The 18,176-nt window shown below is 35.8% G+C and overlaps 1 protein-coding gene across 1 annotated transcript; it reads right to left on the reverse strand.

Moving 5' to 3' along the window:
• Window positions 1-16,753: 16,753 nt before the first annotated feature.
• Window positions 16,754-17,347, reverse strand: LOC141612585 (trypsin inhibitor 1B-like). Its single transcript, XM_074431395.1, has one exon. The coding sequence runs from the start codon at window positions 17,345-17,347 to the stop codon at window positions 16,754-16,756; it is 594 nt and encodes a 197-aa protein (XP_074287496.1).
• Between the last annotated feature and the right edge of the window lie 829 nt (window positions 17,348-18,176).

Raw genomic sequence — 18,176 nt, forward strand, 5'->3', positions numbered from 1 at the left:
CTTAAGCCTTTTGTCTTCGATCCGCTGCGTCTACATTAGCCAAGCTAGTACGTCTTTTAAATTTGTTTTTAGCATAAAAATCAAGAGACGAAGATAAGAGTATATGCTCAGCCAATAAGAAATTAAAAATATGCAATACTAACATGTAATGAGTAATGTCTTCAATTCTTAGAAATTATTACATTTGCGTAAACTATTTCACAGATTTTATAAAAAGAGGCAAATTTAATGAATTAAGAGACGAAAAAAAAGAATATATGCTCAGTCTAAGAAATAAACTAACACGGAGTATGTGATGAAATGATTGACATAACAAAAGAAAATGCAAAACCACCCATATATTCCCACATGTGAGTGTCCCACATTGATAAAAGAAGGGAGGAGTTACCACTTTATAAAGCAAGGAGCTACTCCCTCTATTGCCAATTGGTTTTAGAGTGGAACCTCCTTGATCTTATGAAGCGGACTCTCTCTCCTCCATTTGGGTGCGGCCCAGGCCCGTTGCATGATTTAACATGGTATCAGAGCCCACGGTTATTATCCTGGGTATGATGAATTATTGCCCCCAGACCGATTTAAATGGGCCTCACATGTGAGGGGGGAGTGTAATACTACGGTTTTATGAGTCTACGGGTACTCTATTTTGTCGAGTAAGTAGTTTTTGCGTACTTTTCTTAAATCTTTTTATCATTCTAAAAACCTAAATTGAGAGAAGGAAGTCACATAACACGAGTATTAATTTTCCATGAAATTAAATGACCTATTCAGTCAAAGAAAAAACTCCACAATCTTAAGTCACATAACACAAGTAATTTTTCCCTCTTGTTAAGACAATACATCTCTTTTTTTTTTTTGGTCTCACGCAGATAGTCGCATTACAATAAAAAGGAGGAGAGATTCGAACCTCGAACCTATTGTTCATAATACCTCCGTCTTAATCACTAGGCTAAGATATCTTCGGTACAATACATCTCATATGTATGATATAACAAAATGTGTATATTAAATAAGGTTTTTTGGCACATGTTAAACAGTCAATTAAGGAAAGAATTACAACAATATCTCATAAGATTTTGAATTATAAACTCATAATTACCACACTTAGAAATTAATGATGTAATTCTTTTCTTAATTGGCTCCTTAACAATATCTACAAGAAAACAAATTACTAAAATTTCTAGATCTGTTTTGAAAATGTAGAACTTGTAATTTCTCTTATGTCTTCTTTTTTGTATGCAAAATTAACTAAACACCCTTTTTCGGCTATTTAAAAGTTATTTAAAACCCAATTCACCAACTATTCATTCTGTCTCAATCATTTATTTATAGAAAATGGAAATGATGGAATGGCATCACTCAGTGGTGGAGTTAGGGGGGCTAGCAGAGGCGGTCGCCTCCCCTGGCGGATGAAATTTTCGAAGTTTTTAGTTAAATTTCCGAATTTTTTTCGAATGTAACTTGATAGACATTCAATATAATCTCAATCAATACCACGCTCTCAGATACAATAACCGCAAAACCGCTACAAGAATAATAGGCTTATCTAAAGCTATGTGAGAATATGGCACCGAGCTTGGGTACCATACAAATATACAATAACAGTGACGTCTTATCATTATCTTCGATGGTCGGGTCGTCGGGCCATAACTTTATCGCCACACTACTGATTAAATGATACTCCCTCCATTCAACTCCACAAGGTCATTATACTTTATCACGTTTGCCAACACAGCTTTTACTCGGCAAATATCTTTAGTTACGTATTTGCAAAAATTATAAAAGTTAGATATTTGTAATGTACTCTTAAAGACGAATCAAATAAGATCTCACATGAATATATTTTCACTTATATATCGAGAGAAAATTGAAGTTGAATGTCCGCTTGTGAATAGTGTGCAAAAGAGATAATGGCCTTGTGGATAGGGCTGGGCACCGGTCCAAAACCGGACCGGAACCGGAATTGGCAAAATTCACGGACCGGGACCGGACCGGATTACAAAAATTCCGGTCCGGGACCGGACCGGAAAAATTCCGGTCCAAGACCGGACCGGACCGGTTGGACCGGAATTACCCACCTTTTCAAATTCCAGTCCAAAAATTCTGGTCCATTGGACCGGTTGGACCGGAATAAAAATACAATTTTAAGAAAAAAAAATGAAAATAACCATAATTCCGGGCATTTCGGTCCAAACCGGTCCGGACCGGAAAATACCGGCCCCGGACCGGAAACCGGAATCTTGAAAATTGGTGGATCGGAGACCGGATCGGAATTTTTAATTCCGGTTCCGGTCCACTCGATTCCGGTCCGGACCGGTCCATTTTTCAGGTCCGAACCGGATTATGCCCACCCCTACTTGTGGAGTTGAATGGAGAGAGTATATAGGCCCACGTCTTTGGTAGTTTGGTGGTTGTTTTCCTGTAAATGTACGTGAGCCACGTAACTACATCTTAGTTGTATTTTGCAGTGAACCAGTGGACCTTGGACTACCCAAAATTGATATTGATATGCAGAATGGCCAAGTACATCCCCTATATACTAAATGAATAGGAAAAGCTTCACATTTTCCCGCCTAAAAACACCTTTTTCTATTTTGATATAATTAACTCTTATTTACTTTCCTATTTTGATATAATTTCCTATCTACAAAGATTTGTCGTATAGAGGATTTGTTTATAGGTTTTGTAATACAAATTTGGTTGACTTTGTAAGATAAGTCATAGTTAAAATATATGTTATTAAAAAAAATCCCCCCTCCATTTTTAGTCTTCCCATTTATTTTCACTTAATCTGCTAGATAATATTTTGACCGCTCTTTTCGACATACATATATAACTTGTTTTTTGTTTGAAAATAAATGATATTTTGTGAAAGAAAAGAGATTTTGATAAATGAGAAAATATAAAAAAAATTGGAGTATAAAATGATATCACTAATTTCGCTTAAAAAAATATTTTCATTAAAATACACATTTCATGTCACTACATAAATCTCTTGATTAATTTTGTTGTTTTAATTTATTTCTCAACTCAAATAAAATAATGAGAAACGTTACAAAAGTAATAAATTATCAATTTTTAATCATTAAATAATATACTAAAAACTAGAACTCTATAAATACCGTGCATGCAATGTACGGGATCTACACTAGTTATTCATCACACAATATAATCCGTCTCATTGTAGACGGATACTATCCGTCTAAAGCTGTAGACGGATAGTGTCTCTCTCCCAAAATGAAAGTGGTAGGATAAGTGGGATATCCATTTCCCACCCACTTGCACTATTCACATCCACTTGCTTTTGTGAGAGGGACACTATCCGTCTACAACTTTAGATGGTTAGAGTGTCCGTCTAAAGTGAGAATTTGTGCAATATAAAATATCACTGTGTAAGATGATATAATGAACTGAATGACGTGATCTTATTAATGAATATGCCACCGTATTTATAGTACAACTAGTTTAGATCCCGCGCATAAATGCGCGGTATTTATAGAGTTTTTACTTTTATATTACTTAATAATGCTAAATTAATACCTCACTAATTTTTTATATTTCATGTAATTATTTTTTGATATGAGAAAAAAAAATTGAACTGTAAAATTATTCAAGAAAACCGAGTAAAATTGAACTGCAAAATAATAATGGTATTTAATTAATTGTTCATTTTCTCGTTATTATATATTTTTTCGAGAAAAAAAAATTAAAACTGAAAATTAGTCAAAGAGAATTGAGTAACGTGCTGAAATGTATTTTTTAAAAACTATTTTTTATACCACAAAGCTAATGATTTCAATTTATTAATTCTCTCATTTGTTTTTGTCATGTAAGTAATCAAAACGATTTATAGTTTTGTTTATACATAGTATCACTACTACAGATACAACCTATAACAACGGGTAAAAACCGTTGTAAAATAAAAAAGCGGACGTTGTTAATGCGGCCGTTGTAGAAGGTATTTACAACGGTTTGCTTATTTAGTGAAACCGTTGTCTAAAGTATTCACCACGGTTAAAAGCCGTTGTTGTTGGGTGTTCTCCGTTGTGGAAAGTGTTTCAAAATTTTGGAGGGAATAATATAACAACGGTTGTCGTATGTATAACCGTTGTTGTAACTTTCCCTCCAAAATTATGAAGTCTTTTGACAACGGGTTTATGTTACATACCCGTTGTTGAAATTGTTAGTAACAACGGTTCTTTGTTTAATACCCGTTGTTGTAATTTTACCTCCAAAATTGTGAATACTTTTAACAACGGTTCTTTGATTAAAACCTGTTGTTGAATATTATGCGCGGGTATTTGTAAATGTCATTCACAACGGTGTTAGTTTTATTAACCGTTGTGAAAGGTATTCACAACGGTTTTTTTTTAGTAACCGTTTTTATTACGTACACCTAATGTTCTGAAAAATTAAATTTGTTTCATGCCATTCAAAAAACCTCGCATATATCAGAAACACCATATACCAAAGACAAAGATAAATCATATTTGGGTTCATCGAACTCAATAGATTCAATTCAACCACATACAACAAACAATGACATCATATATATATATATACATAATTACAAGGAGTTGAATTTACATGAACTAATTAATCATTCCCTAACTTCAACAAAAAAATTACTAATAAGTTGATCTAAACTGTGAGTATAGTATCATGCATTTCTATCTATATATATTCTAAGACGTAGTTGCCCCGCATGTCTCTTACCTCGTCTATATCTATACTTGAGTATTGCTCAATCTGTTGTGGTGGTTGATTACATCTGCGGAAAAAAAAACAAAGAGAATACATTATGGTATATATAGCGACAAGCAAGACAACATTAGCAACATCATGGTATATATAGCAACAATTGCAAGACAACATTAGCTCTAATTTAAAAAAAGTAATAAACACATGTTTAAATTATTACTAACCCTTTCTGGAATAACGAGATATCTTCGCCTAATAATCTCCAACATGAACCGAAAGCGTAGTATCCACATTGTATGCTATCCGGTGGCGAGGGCCTATTATTACATAAAAAAAACAGACGAGAGAAGGCTCACATCAGAATCTTGAACTTTAGGTATTGTATTAGTATTAAACACAGATTTTGCACTTAATGTTATTGTATTTGAGCACGTACCCTGTTATCGTAAAAAAATCGGGGCCAACATCGAGAATCGTTCGTGGGTTGATCCTCCTCGTTTGCTCTTTTCTTCTTAAAGGCCCTTTTTTAAAAAATAAAAAAGGAGGCAGAAACTAATTTTTTTAGGGGCAAAAATATGAACGAGCTTTTTTCTATAAATAAAAATTGAAAATGTTATTATAAATAAATCAGTATTATAAACTTACATTTTAATCAAGTGCTTAAAAGTCTCGCTTGGTTGATGATGTAAAGAGTCCAACCGAGAAAACTTTTTCTTTGTCGGCATGATGGTCGCTAGCACCCAATGAGTCCTACATCAAGAGACATCATCATTATTAACAAGTACATATATTAGTTATGAAAATGCAATTGTAGGGGGAAACGTAATATTAATTTGTTTATTACCCTTTTTCATTATAAACGCCAAAAATCAGCTTCTTGGTTGTCGCCAATTCTTTGAGCAATATAATCTACCCGTTGTTCGAACGTGAAATCCGGAATAAATAAAGATAAAACAAAGGGGCACATGAATCCGTATTGATCAGATGGAATATTCTTCTCGGGGATCACTCTGGTTTGCAATATCCTACATTATTACGGTATTAATTCCGGTATTTAAAACACTATCTACCTAGTAGTCAGAATATTAGACTATGAAATTATTTATTAAGAAACTTACTTCATCCAAACAAATATGTGTTGGACATCAATCGGTCTAGTCCCCCATACGGCTAGCAGATCCCATGATATGCATGCTTGGCGCTCAGCCCCTAGAATATCCTCCTCGAGCGGAATAATTATCAGTTGCTCGGAGGCTATGCGATGGCCACCTCCTCATCTGAGTCTCATCATCGTCCCGTTCTTACTTTTTGCATGTAATCCTTCCCTTTATATTTTGTGGAGTTTATACTCCTAACTTTCACGGTAGGAAATAATGAGTCTTTGATGTGGTGCTACTACTACGTGACCTACACATGTAGTATAGATAATTAAAATAATAAAAAATCCAAAGGTAACATATCCTAGTTGGAGTAATAAAAATAAAAGCGTACTTAATTAAATACCTCGTCAACCTGCTCTTTCAATGATGAGGTAGTAGTAGTAGAGTAAGGGGGACTTAGGCTTATCGGTCTTTTTGTCCCCTACACAAAATTACCATGCTTTTTATAAATACAGACAAAATATAAATAAAGGGGCGAGGTTAATTTTTAAAAAAATGGAGAAGTTAATTAAATACATACCTCATCAAGTTGTTGTGAAGTCGAGGTTGTTGGCATGTCTGTGGACTTAGGCTTATCCGCCAAAGCCGCCTTTTTTGTTCCCTACAAAAAAAAAATAACATATAAATTTAACATATAAAAACATTCAACAATTAAAAATGTAACACATATATATATATATAAAGGTATTTCTTCTAACCCCAATCGCTTTCCATTTGCTCGGGCGGAGGTGAGGCGGAGATATCTTCGCCAAGTAGATGTGAGTATCGAGGCCATTGGATGAAACTTCCAAGCGCATCTCCCAGAATGGTAATGTCGTCCTGAATCGGGACGAGCGGTGGAAATTTTTCATAGCCTGGATTGACTGTAGTTATCTCTACTATTCTATGATTCGGCAAAAGTTTTTCGCCATGAACTACGATTTCATTCTGCTGCGGGTTTGTTTTCTACGAGACCCGGCCAACACGCACGGGTGACTTTTCGATTCTATTAGGGTCGCAAGAATAACTGGCCTATTGTTTACGGCTTTGAAGAATATACACATACATATACATTATTATATATATCTTTGCAAAAACGCTTCAAAGATTCAAAAGATTTTGCAAAAACGCTTTTTCTGTCTCGGGCCGATTTTTGCACAAACTTCAAAGCATTCATATAAATTTAACTAATTAAACACTTCATGCATACCCTTCGAAAACGGGAACCGACTTGAAGGGGATGTATCTTGTTTTCCATCACCGTCTTCTCATCAAGTTGCATCTCCTTTTCGGACCCATTATTTACCTAATAAAATTAACCAATTCAATGGCACCATGTCGAAGTTGGCGGTGAACACACCCCCGATCTTACCCAAAAAAAAAAAAACAAAAGAAAAATAAGGAAGTATTAGGTACCTGATCGGCTTTAGTTGTTACAACTTGAGAAGCATTATTAGGTACCGATCTTTCGAATCTCGTTGACCGATACTTCCTTCTCATGTATTGCCAAGGTAGTAGCGGCCTCTTCACCAATCTGTTGTACCTTATTATTACCCCCTTTAGAAATGACATCCTCCATCATCTTCACTTCTTCTTCGGAAAGCTTACCTCCAGCATTCGGCTTTAGTAGTACGGATGCCATTAATCAAGTCGCTTGCCAAGAATGTAATGTGTCAGCAATTTTTATCCCAACAATAACATGTGAATTGAACTTAAATGAAAATAATAGAATAAATGTTACCATGTCGGCGTTCTCGGACTTAGTCTTCCTTTTCTTCTTTATCTGGCAGTTTTCCCATAATATTTCGTTACTCCAACCTGTAACGGAACGCCCCTCAAACGACCCGGATGTTCGGGTCGGCCGATCGCTCTAGCAAGAACGTCATTACGACCCTTTGGGAGTGAATTTCCCTTCTTCTACCTCTTTCACTACTTTATCCTATAATATATTAAATAAACTTCAAATTATATTTGTGACTAAAATAATAAAGTTAGTAATGAACTCGTCGAAATAAAATAATGCTTACTATGTTGGCCAAAACTTCCGATCATATTTGTCGGCGACGAATAGGGATCCTTTAGGCGTGTGCCCTTGTTTATAAGTTACATGCCGATCCACCTCTTTCACTCCCTTTGCCACCTACACATTAACATGGTAACATTTATACACGTAAATGTGTATCAATGCAAGTCCAAGTGTGATTAAAAAAATAAAGTCTCACAGGGCAATAATGCATGCTACTTACGAGGTCCTCTTCTATCTTTCTGTAACCGCCTCGAGAACCATAGAATTTCCCCTTCTTGCATGAAATGTTAGCACGATTTCTTTTGCTAACGGCCTTCAAATAATTATATAAAAGCGCAAGTAGATGAGATAATAAAAAGATTATATAAAGGACTCATTAATTAAAAAAATGATAGGTAAATCGTTAAAAGGAGAGGATATTTAACCTGAAACTTCTCAGTAGTTCTCATCTTTTTGAAAAGATCCCATTCTTCCTGCTTGATGGTGGGACACTTGTTTTCCGGTGGGCTCTTACGCATCTCCCCCGTTGCCTTGTCCACATACAACCAATCCCTAGCAACGCCACACTTCCCTTTTTTGTGGACATCACCGCCTTATGCATTAAATACTCATCATGACTTTCATCGGGTATAATAAAGCCTTCCTTTATACGAGCCAAGTATAACTCCGCCAATTTTGGATTCAAACTTTTAACATCCTCTAAATAGATAGGCACAAACTGTCTTGTGCAAGCACCAATCCAACTGGAGAAAAGACCCGCATTTGGACCAGTAGGGAAACCCTTCTCACTCCATGTTATTTCGAACGGCTGTTTAGCGGCTATAGCTGCAAGGACTTTCTTGCACTTCGTAGCACCCCTCTCACCAGGCTTATTATCACCAGGCTCATTATTCTTTTGACTTCTTTTACGTTTTTCACCCATGATAATCCTAAAAATCAAATATGAATGATATAGCTGGATATGAACAACTTAACAACGTACATGCAGAGTATTATCTAAAACCCTAAACCCTAATAGGAATGAAAACTTAAAACAACAGATTGAGCTTCTAAAATTCTAAACCCTGATAAGAGGAGTAAAGTAGATGATGCGGGATGATAAAGATAACAAAGAAGACGAAAAACAAACAAATGCATGAAAAAAGAAACAAGATGATCGTCTTAAAACCCTAATGACGAAACACAAAATTAAAGTGAACATACCTGTTGATGATGATGATAAAGAGAACGAACAGGATGATAAGGGAAGGCAACGGAATCGGGTTTGGAAGCGGGCGACGAGAATGTAAAAAGCGAGGAAGAGAGAAGGATTAACACAGGATACCAACGGTTGGAGTAATAATGTTGTGTGTGTTAGTTTGTATATGGCATGCTGGATGGGTTTCTATATTAGTTTTTTATTAAGACAAACTATTAACAACGGGTGCTCAAAGAAGAACCGTTGTTATATGTTAATAACAACGGGTCAATAAAAGTCAACCGTTGTCAAAAGTTTATTACAACGGGTAACATATACCCGTTGTAATATATTTTCACCAAATTTGCGCCAAAATGAAATACGTCAAAAAAATAATTGACAACGGGTAGAGGTACTACACCCGTTGTTGAAAGTATTAACAACGGGTAATTTAAATATAACCGTTGTTATTGTTGAACCTCTTTTTTTAAAAAAATTATCAGTAATTCCATTACAGTCCAAACTGTAACAATACATTATTGACAATTTCAACACCAAAGCATCCACATCTAATAATAAGATCAAGAAAATAAGACAACTTACACCAACATGCATGCATATATCTTGTATGTGTCCGATGAACTATCTCAGGATCGGGGGACGTTTCTTGGATGTCATAGTTTCTTCGTTAACCCAAATACCTTCACCATGGTCATCACGCATATAGATGCTTTCGGTGTCCTCATGATCAGTGTCAACATCGTCGAAATAAGATACGGTGGTAGACTGATCCATTCCCTCAAAAACGACTTCCGATCATCATCATCATTATCGGATGGACTACTCCTTCTTTTCCTTATAGACAGTACAACAGACCACTTCTTATCCATAGGATCGGTGACATAGAACACTTGTTTAGCTTGGGATGCCATTATGAAAGGATCATCCTTATTATTGCCAACCTTACCCAGATTGACCAACGTAAATCCCATCTTATCCTTTCGGACACAATGGATGTTGTTATCAACCCAGATACATCGAAACAAAGGCATTGTGAAATCAATGTAATCTAGTACCAATATTTCTTGAATAACACCATAATAAAGGCATTTTCCCCAAATAGGCTTTTTATCTTTTGAAGTAGCAAAGTGCATTGCCTCAAATTCAGAACTCACACCACTATTTTGCATTGTGCTCACCTCATCTTGCTCGCGGGTGTAAAAAGTATATCCATTAATGGCAAAACTGTTGTAAAAGGTGACCCTGGCATTTGGACCTAAACCAAGACGTAGTAACCTAGGAGAGATGTCATCACCGGTTTGATCAGTACATCGTAAGACAATATTCCTAAACCACTGGGAAACGTCTTCGTATGCTCGTTCGCAATCCACTTCTCGGTCTTGTTTTGGTGATCGTATTTGAGCTCATCTTTGTGTTGTTGAATATAAGGTTGCACCTCATCTTCGTTGTTTAGCACATACATGTGTGCTAAATGCAACATTTCACGTGTCACAATTTTTTCAACCCGGCCCCTAATACCTTTTCCGGTCATCCAGTCACTATGACGATTCTTAGGAACGCCAATCAACTCCTCAGGGGAGAGATGAGCGTAACAATATGAAAGAGCTTCGTCTAAAATAGCGCGTTCAGCAATACAACCTTCCGGACGATACCGATTAGATGTATAGTCCTTGTAGACTTTCATCAATCTTTCGAAAGGATACTGGTATCTCAAGTACACGGGCCCAAGGTACAAAATCTCCCTAACCAAGTGAATGGTCAGATGAATCATGATAGTGAAGAAAGAGGGTGGAAAATACATTTCCAACTGACAAAGAGAGGTTACAACGAGGTCCTGCAATGAATCCGCGTCATCGGGATCGATGACTTTCTCGCATATGGACTGGAAGAAGAGACAAAATCTAGTTATAGCATATCTTACCTTTTCAGGTAAAATGGAACGAATAGCCACAGGTAGTAATTGTTGCATCAAAGTGTGACAATCATGTGACTTTAACCCGGTGAGTTTTAGGTCTTGCATCGACACTAGGCTTTTGATGTTCGACGAATAACCATGTGGCACTTTAATTCCATTCAAGCATGCACAGAACTCTTTTCTCTCATTCCGTGAAAGGGTAAAAGCTGCTGGCGGTAAAAATGTACGATTACCTCTCTTCTGTGGTGCCAACTCTAGCCTAATACCCATCATTTTCATATCTTCCCTAGCTGCGGCGTTATCCTTTGTTTTACCAGGAACATTCAGAAGGGTATTGATAATATTATCACAGACATTTTTCTCAATGTGCATGAAATCGAGGCAATGCCTGACCTCCAGGTCAGGCCAATATGGAAGTTTATCAAAAAATATGGATCTTTTCTTATACCCACGAGTAGACAATTTAGAGCCGCTCTTCTTCCCATAATCTATCTCAATATGATTTACTTTCTGATAAACTTCATACCCACTCAAAATTCTAGGAGGTTGACGAAGTTCTTGTCTTCCATTAAATGCTTTCTGCATCTTGCGATAACAATGGTCATGAGACAAGAACCTCCTATTTCCCATATACACATACTTACGAGAAGACTTCAAGTATTCAGACTCGATATCCTCCCCACACAATGGACAAGCCTCTTTCCCATGAACTGTGTGCCCAGAAAGGTCGCCATAAGCCGGATAGTCAGTTATTGTACACAATAACATCGCTCTCAAATTGAAAGTTTCGTTCTTATATGCATCAAATACTTCTATCCCACTATCCCACAACAATCGCAAATCATCTAGAAGAGGTTCCAAATATACATCTATATCATTTCCAGGTTGTTTAGGGCCGGAAATTAACAACGACAACATCAAATACTTTCTTTTCATGCACACATATGGAGGTAAGTTATAAATAGCCAACACTACTGGCCAAGTACTATGTTGGCTACTCATGTTTCCGTGTGGGTTCATTCCATCAGTGGACAGCGCTAGACGTAAGTTTCTAGGTTCATTGCCGAACTCGGGATACTTAGCGTCGAACGATTTCCATTGCTTACCATCTCCTAGGGTGTCTTAGCTTTCCATCATTTATTCTTCTGTTTCATGCCAAGTTAACATTTTTGCATCATCGGGATTCGCATAAATCCTTATGACTCTTGGTAGCAATGGAAAATACCACAACACCTTAGCCGGGATCCCTTCCTTATCCTTATAACGCCACTCCAAACATTTAGGGCAATTGGTTAAGTTTTGATATAATTTCCGATACAATATGCAATCATTTGGACATGCATGTATTTTCTCATATTTCATACCCACTCCTCTTATTAGTTTTTTCGCCTCATATGTCTTAACGGGTAGAACATTACCATCAGAAAGCAACTCCTTTATTAAGGCTAAAAAACTAGTGAAACACGTGTCACTCACCCCATTTGCCCCCTTGATATTATACAACTTCACCACAGCCGACATTTTTGTGAACTTACAACCAGGATAAAGAGGTGCTTGGACTCACACAACTTCTCATACATGTTGTTAAGGTCATCCCAATTACTAGTGTCATCACCTACATCTTCAAAAGCAATGGACTCATCATCATTCTCTTCATTATCTATAGACCCAACATTCAACTTCTCTACTTCCAACTCTTCCAACTCAAAAACTCGGCAAACTCAGGATCATCAGTTAGCCTTTCGTGTACATCAACATCATCTTCTTCAGAGTTATTCTCTTCCTCTAATGATTCCCCATGAAAAATCCAAAGTGTATAGGATCGACTAAATCTCCACTTTTCTAGGTGTATTTTAACGTCCGGAAAAGCCATATAGCTAATATTACCACATCTTTCACAAGGACATGCAATACTAGAAGAACCATTCAAATTGTTCGAAACGAATTCATAAAATTCAGCTAAACCATCCTTGTAGGTGCGGTCACTCATATTTGCATCAATCATCCAAGTTCGAGTCATTATTCTACATTCGTAATAATAGGCAACTAATTAAGAAAATACAATAATAGGCAAACAAATAAACGAAATTCGGAAAGCAATTAAGCTAAATTATCAACAAATTAGATAATAACCCAAAAAATCCTATATCTAGTTATAATAAGCGTTGCTAAGAAACATATATATACCTGATTGATAAACACGCGCGATGAGGGAGAGAAGACGTGACAACAGTGACGGAGATGAAGACAGAGAGACGATCAGGGAGGAATGGAGGATGATATAGTAGCAGTATTAGCTTGTGTTTGTGTTTGTAGCGTATAGCAGAATAAAGCAATATGTTGTTCTTAAGATTTTCATAATATTAATAACAACGGTTATTGAGATTACAACCGTTGTTAAAAAGTATTAAAAACGGGTTCTAATATAACCGTTGTGATTACTTTTCACTGATTTGGCGCCAAACCATTAACAACGGTTAAAATTTAACCGTTGTTATTAGTTTTTTCATTAACAACGGTTGTTTAAGTATGACCCGTTGTTAAAACAAATAACAACGGCTAACAACACATAACCGTTGTAATTAAGTTTGGTAAAATTCGCGGAATAAATTCTACAACGTGTTTTGATGATTTTCGTGAATAAGCGTTGTTAAAGGGCCGTTGTGGTTGCCTGTATTTGTAGTAGTGTATGAGTCAAGTCATTTTCAAATAATAACATAAATAAAAGATTTAATAGTTTATAGCTTTATATTATTTATATTTTAATTAAAATATTATAGTTTAGTGTTTAGTAAAAATTATAAAATTTGATGAAAAACTTAATATTAAATGAAAAAAATTATATAATGAAATACATTATAATTATTAATTACCTTATTTAGTGAATACAATTAAATTATCAATACTTTCCTTATTTATAAAGATGCTTTTTGGAGGGAAAATTTTGGAGTTCACCTATTCATTTAGTAAATAGGGGATGACTTGGCTAATATTCTAGAATATTCCGAGATATTATGATACTCATAATATTTCGTAATCTATCCTTTCCTAATATTACTCTAACAATATAATCATAATATTCTCTCTAATACACTGTTTTCCCTTATTTATTGATATAGATGTTTCAAGAATTGCATGCAAGCTAAGGGTGCTATATTAGCAAAAATATATTTAAAAAAAATAGTTAAAATTATTTAATTTAGTTATTGAAAAATCTCTAAAAATTGCATGTATTATGAATAGTTAGGGATTTAGAATTTTTTAAGGATCCTTACAAAAATATAAAGGTTACTTTTGCTTAAAAAAAGTGTGTATATTACGTATTTTGACCTAAAAAATTGTAAAAATAGATATGAAATTCGTTTTTTGGTGTTCGGTCACTGATTATGCACAAAGGTCAAGTATTTATAAAGCTATACAAGTGTATCTAGGAGAGTTATAATTGACTTAGAGAAGACTAGGGCATGAAGATGTATACTCATTAGACAATACTCAAATGTACTCCTCCTAGGGGTGTAAATGAGCCGATCTGAGCTCGAGTTTGGGTGGGCTCGGGCTCGACTCGAATTTTTTAGCTTGAGCTCGGTCTCGGCTCGAAGCTCGTCGAGCCTACAAAATTGAAGCTCGAGCTCGGCTCGAATTTTTTAGCTTGAGCTTGATCTTGGCTCGAAGCTCGCCGAGCCTACAAAATTGAAGCTCGAGTCCATTTTAACTGAGTTCGACCCGAGCTTTGACCGAGCCGATTCCGAGGGCTTATCGAGCCGGCTCAGATCGTTTACGGCCCTACAATGCCTCCGTCCGATTTTTTTTACCTATTTTTTTAGGGTGTCTCATTCACTCACAAGCTTCCTTGTCCACTTATACAATGACACTATTTATAAATGCATGGTCCCCTCCACTTTTCTTGGTCTTTGTGCCAAAACTGTACAAATTTATCTCGATCGGACTGAGGGAATACAACTATACAAGTATCGTTAATTTTGCCGATCTCGATTTTTTTTTTACGGAGTATCATGAATGAATAAGTGTTTTTATATGATCAAATTATATTATAGAACATTTTACACAATAATTATTATTGATTGTAATGAATCATTTTGTGGCTAAGTTGCTAAAATAATTAAAGCCATTAAAAAAAGTTATCATTTCACCTTGATATTGTAACGCCCCCGAAAAGCAGACAGGCAGCTCAAAATAGCTTTTTTTATTAATAAACAGACAGCAGCGGAATTACAAGGGCGTCACCGCCGTATTCCCCTTTCGGAGAATACAAGGCTTATACAAAAATAAAGATAAATACACTTTTTAAAGCTAAAAACTAATAACTAACTCTTTTATATATCCATCCTATTAGGTCATCTTATCTGAAAATCCTCACTCTTCACCTTCCCCGATACTAATGTACCTGAAAAAGAATGAAAGTAACGGAATCAGCCAACCACAGGCTGAGTATGACTCCGGTCACCTCCACCGGCCCTACTTACCTTCTTTTAATATTTATACTTCTTCCTGGTCGAACAAGGACTAAAAATAGGTCACATGAACACAATCGAATAATTATTAAATAAACATGCATAACCTGTCATTTTATCATAATATGCAAAATATAGATTACCGGTCTACTATTACTGAAATGAGACACATTACGGAGTAAAAACTCCCCGGGCTAAGCCCTCCTCCATGTACACAGGATCTCGAGTCTAAGACCCGTGTAAACCCCCTGGCATTTTTACCAGTAATAATTAGAACCGTAGTTTACATGAGGCTGTGCCCCCTTCCATGTACACAGGTTAAATTTGTAATGTTGTCCACCTCCCGTAATCGTATTCCGAATGCTACAATTGGCCAATAGTACATTATAATGAAATCGACATGACAATGAGTCACATTTTCATATAAAGACAGTTAATATAACATGTGAGTAACATAATGATAATATAACATGATACGGTCGATAATACTATACAATAATCACATTATTATTACTTATTTCTACGACGAAGGGTCCCGAAATCATACCTTATTAAGAATTCTACTCATATTATAAGAAGCACTCAAAAGTCAAACCCCTTTCTATATTTTTATGTTTGATCACTTGTCTGATGTCTCTTTGAGTTTATAAAAGAAATGGTGGGAGTGTGATGTATTTATAGCCGTGTATATGTCGGTGAAGTTAGCCCATGATGTAATCAATTTGAGTAATTTGGTAAGGGCTTACGCAAAAACCTTAGCATATAAGACTACTCCTTATTGCCCCTATCTTCATTATTATTATATTATATTATTGGTTATAAGATAAGGTTAATCCAAAATGTGAGTAAGCTAGGTGCTAGTCTTAAACTTTATTTAATTACTACAAACGCAAAATCTTTGTGATCAAACAATTCTATTCTAATTAAGACAATATAAACTGCTTAGTGACTATCGACTTGTCTTATTTATAAATATAAATTATTATTTTTTCCGGGATATTACAGATATAAACCCACAACACAATATGTGCATGAGTGATTCAGCAACCGTAGTACGAAATTCACAATAATTATTACCTTCATAATTCAACATCTTTCATAACTCGAGGATGAATAAATTGATACAATAACTAGTTACTTGGATAAACATTATAAAGACACCATGAACATATAGGTAACAACTTACGTTAAACACAAATTATAAAATAAGAACGTCTTACAAAGTGTAAACGATCCTCTTATTGATATAAGCACCGTCACTCATTATAAGACGACCTTACCCAATAATTATGGTCGATTTATTTTTTAAGAGGTTGATACCCCAGGAACATCAAAAGCTTTCTTGAAGTACACGGTAGTAGGATACTCGGTGATACCTAAAAGTCCATCCTCATGTATTCCAACATTAAATATCTCTTCTGCCCAAGGTGTAGGCGAAAACTTTAACTCATACATACGTTTGAGAGACTTATCCGTCTTAGTGACGAAGAAAGGCTGAGGGATCGGCAGGGTAGACACACCGCCGGTGGTAAAGTACAACTTTCCGGACCCTGGGTCTAGGGTCTGTCTCCATATCAGGGAATCGTTACACGGCGTAGGGCCTTTGAAGTTTAAGACAATTGGTATGTCAAGGGCAATGACGATGCTAATTACGGGAATAGAGATCTGAACTGGGGTACCAGGTGAATTTTCGGTTTTTTCTGGGGTAATGTAGAGTGGACATACCTCGCGTTTTTGGGTGTAGGTAAGACCACTTGTAGTGTTAATCGGGATAATGTAGTACTCCGCCTCATTAATTATAAAGTCACCGTCGATATCGACAGGATAAGCAGTGGAGAGTGGGAGGATTGAGATTAGGACTAGAGTGATTGATGCTGTGAAAATAATGAAGGAAGACATTTTGAGTAGTAGAGTATAGTGTGTGAGAATTAGGAAGGAATAGTAGGGTTTTTATAGCAAAGCTTCTTGCTTGTGACGGGTACATTTCGTCACAAGCTGAGACGGGGTAAAATGTGACCCATTTAAGACGAAAATGTAACTATTTTACCTAAAAAGTTGTCAAAACAATTTCCTAAGCTATAATAATTTGTTATTAAAATAGTCACATTTTGCCGTTAAAATGGCGACATTTAACCCATCTTCAGCTTGTGACGAAAAGTGTCCGTCTTCAATGAGAATTGGTGTTTTTAAAGTGGAGTCGCCTCAAAACCTTTGCATGCATGAAGGGTTAGAAAAAACAAACGACATACTCCGTAGATGAAATGTAATCTCAAAAACCACGGAAAATCAGCATTATAGTATAGCGAAAATGAACGAGGGTCATAATTATCTATTTTCTATTTATTTTTGAAAGCTACCATTTGTAGTAGATGGATTGTTATACGAAGTATATTTCTATTTTCCGAGGTATTGTAACAAAATGACAAAACTACCCTCTCTTGGTAAAGACTTGTAGGACATCTAACGGGCAATATGTGGTCTTGTATCTAGTCGTACACTCTTCTTAGGTCCTATGCCTTTTGTCATCGATCCGATGCGTTTACGTTAATAGCCAAGGTAGTACGTCTTTTAAATTTGTTTTTTTAGCATAAAAATCAAGAGACGAGGATAAGAGTATATGCTCAACCAATAAGAAATTAAATATATGAAAAACTAATCTCTTCGATTCTTATAAGAAATAAACTAATAGGGAGTACGTGGCGAAATGTCTGAGATAATAAAGTTTTTC

The sequence above is a fragment of the Silene latifolia genome, chromosome 11, assembly GCF_048544455.1.
Source record: "Silene latifolia isolate original U9 population chromosome 11, ASM4854445v1, whole genome shotgun sequence".
Lineage (NCBI taxonomy): Eukaryota > Viridiplantae > Streptophyta > Magnoliopsida > Caryophyllales > Caryophyllaceae > Silene > Silene latifolia.

Coding starts and splice junctions, on each gene's coding strand:
- LOC141612585 (XM_074431395.1), bottom strand. CDS start 17,347: ATGTCTTCCTTCATTATTTTCACAGCATCAATCACTCTAGTCCTAATC.